The sequence below is a fragment of the Boleophthalmus pectinirostris genome, unplaced genomic scaffold, assembly GCF_026225935.1.
Source record: "Boleophthalmus pectinirostris isolate CB_2022bp ecotype Guang Dong unplaced genomic scaffold, ASM2622593v1 HiC_scaffold_22, whole genome shotgun sequence".
Taxonomy (NCBI): domain Eukaryota; kingdom Metazoa; phylum Chordata; class Actinopteri; order Gobiiformes; family Gobiidae; genus Boleophthalmus; species Boleophthalmus pectinirostris.
The window spans coordinates 41,668,749-41,671,248 of NW_026571190.1; the positions used below are offsets into that span (position 1 = coordinate 41,668,749).

Genomic DNA, 2,500 nt, shown 5'->3' on the forward strand with positions numbered 1-2,500 from the left:
TAGTTGCAGCAACAGTTACAGTAGTTGCAGTAGCAGTCATTGTAGTAGTAGTAGTAGTAGTAGTAAGCTAGTAGGAATAATAAAAGTTGTCATCGTGTGACAGTAGTAGTAGTAGTAGTAGTAGTAGTAGTAGTTGTAGTTTGAGACAGTGAGGAGTACATGTGCTTTTGTTGTGTCCTTGGGCAAGAGCACTTTATCTACAGTGTCCAGTGTGTCGTGTTGAACAGTGTTGGGAAGTGACTGAGTACATGTACACAAAATACACATTCTGAGGCAACGATTTGTAGTACAGTTACTTTTTTCATGTAGTGTAATTCAGACTTGTACACGGTGACTTTGTTTTTATCTCTCCTCCCCCTCTCCTCCTCTGTTACTTTACTTTACCTTTACTTACTTTACCTTACTTTACTTTTACATTACCTTCACTTTTACTTTATTTTACACTTTACATTTACATTCTTTACCTTTACCTTTATTTACTTTACTTTACTTTACTTTATCTTTACTTTACTTTACATTTATTTATTTTACCTTTACTTTACATTTAACTTTACATTTAACTTTGCATTTACTTATTTTTTTTACATTTATCTTTACTTTACTTTACTTTATTTTACTTTTACTTTACATTTTTAACTTTGCATTTACTTATTTTACATTTATCTTGACTTCTCTTTACCTTAACTTTACATGTAACTCTACATTTAACTTTACATTTAACTTTACTTTACTTTACAGATGATTTTTTCTCTTTTGTAGAGACCGGGAAGTGCAGCGAGCGACAGTCTCTCCAAAAATCTGGTAAGAAAATTACTCTAATTAACATAAGTTGCGTTGAGACGGACGACTGGACGACTCCGACGTCGCGGAACGGGGCGGAGTTAAATCTGTTGCCGTGGTGACGCCCCGCCCCCTTTCTCCCTCCCTCCCTCAGTCGGTTCCGTTCAGGGGACACATCTCCGGAGGTCTGCGTCCCGGGAAGAGGCTCCAGCTCGTGGGACTGATCGACCCCAAACCCGACCGGTAACTCAGACGCCCTCCCCGTATGTGTGTGTCGTTTTGTAGTAGTAGTAGTAGTAGTAGTAGTAGTAGTAGTAGTAGTAGTAGTAGTAGTAGTAGTAGTAGTAGTAGTAGTAGTAGTAGCAGTAGTAGCAGTAGTAGTAGCAGTAGTAGTAGTAGCAGTAGTAGTAGCAGTAGTAGCAGTAGTAGTAGCAGTAGCAGTAGCAGTAGTAGTAGCAGTAGCAGTAGTAGTAGTAGTAGTAGTAGTAGTAGTAGTAGTAGTAGTAGTAGTAGTAGTAGTAGTAGTAGTAGTAGTAGTCTGTGTGTGTGACACACAGGGATACAGGAGGACGGGAGGGCATCTGACACACAGATACAGTGAGACACAGTTGCATAAAAGTGTTTATTTACATCAATGTAGAGATTCAGACGCCCATCACCAGTTCACTGTCAATTCTGATTTTCTTTACAATAACTCAGGTTCCAAACTATAAGGAGACCAACTTGGGACTTTTCAGTCCAGTTCCAAATACAGAGTCAAAAGTATCCACAGTCAAATGTACACAAATAAAGTACACATACTTCAAAATGATACTTAAGTGCAGTACTTTTACTTTTGTACTTTGTCACCGCTCAAAGTCTCCACTGCAGTGAGAACCAGAGGAGCAGAGTTTGATCCTCCATCATTTAAATAAGGACTGAAATATGGAAGCAGCTTCTCCCTGAAGCAGCAGTCAGTGAAGGAGTAGAGGAGATCTGCAGAATCTGCATCATAAAAGGAGACCAGACCCTTTCCATAGTCCACAAACACCCCGACCTTCTGAGGAGCTCTCTGAGGAGACAGACGGGCCCAAGGGTCATTACAAGCGCCGTACTCATCTTTGTTTCTTAAGGTGATGCGCCACAGTCCATCTTTGGGACTTACATATATCTTTTCCTTCCTGTTGATGGACTCTTGGGTCACTGCTAAATCCCAGTTTGTTTTCCCTTTGACCTGAACCTCAAAGTAAAACCTGCCTGAAGAGAAACTCTGTTTTCCTAAAACACAAACACAATAATCAAACCTCAGAGGAGAATCTGGGAGCTTCTTCTTCACGTCTCCACAATGAACCTGTTTGAGATCTTCAGACAGAACGAGCCATGGAGCTGCAGTGTCTGGGTCCAGAGTCACCTCCACCGCACTCTGCTTCACTCTCTTCAGCTCGGCTTTGTTAGACTCTGAGGCCAGTTCTTTAAAGTGTTTGTTAAACTCCTGAGGGAGACTGTTCTCCAGCTCAGACAGAGCCCGGGACACACTGCCCTCACATGTCTCCGGCTCAAAGTTCACGCTGCTCCACTCCTTAAGCCCAGCAGGGGGCGTGAGTGCAGGGCAGCGCTGTAGAAAGTGGAGGGGGTCATGAGAGCGTGAGAGACGTTGGGCCTCAGCGCTGCTCTGCTCCAGATCACAGATCTCCTGCTCCAGCCGCTGCAGCAGATCCTGGGCTCGTCTGTGGCTCCGGCT

General features: G+C 42.8%; 2 protein-coding genes across 2 annotated transcripts in view; one reads left to right on the forward strand and one right to left on the reverse strand.

The window, feature by feature from the left end:
• The window catches only part of LOC110173584 (galectin-related protein-like), an 11,452-nt gene that overhangs the window by 2,227 nt on the left and 6,725 nt on the right, over positions 1 to 2,500 (forward strand). Inside the window, exons 2-3 of the mRNA XM_055158680.1 lie at positions 760 to 801; positions 935 to 1,023. Of these exons, the coding sequence (XP_055014655.1) occupies positions 760 to 801; positions 935 to 1,023 (131 nt within the window). The remainder of the gene's footprint in view (positions 1 to 759; positions 802 to 934; positions 1,024 to 2,500) is intronic.
• Positions 1,389 to 2,500, reverse strand: part of LOC129410443 (E3 ubiquitin-protein ligase TRIM21-like) — a 6,094-nt gene continuing 4,982 nt past the window's right edge. The window contains exon 2 of the mRNA XM_055158674.1: positions 1,389 to 2,500. This exon is cut by the window's right edge and continues 785 nt beyond it. Within this exon, the coding sequence (XP_055014649.1) occupies positions 1,610 to 2,500 (891 nt within the window). The 3' untranslated portion in view covers positions 1,389 to 1,609.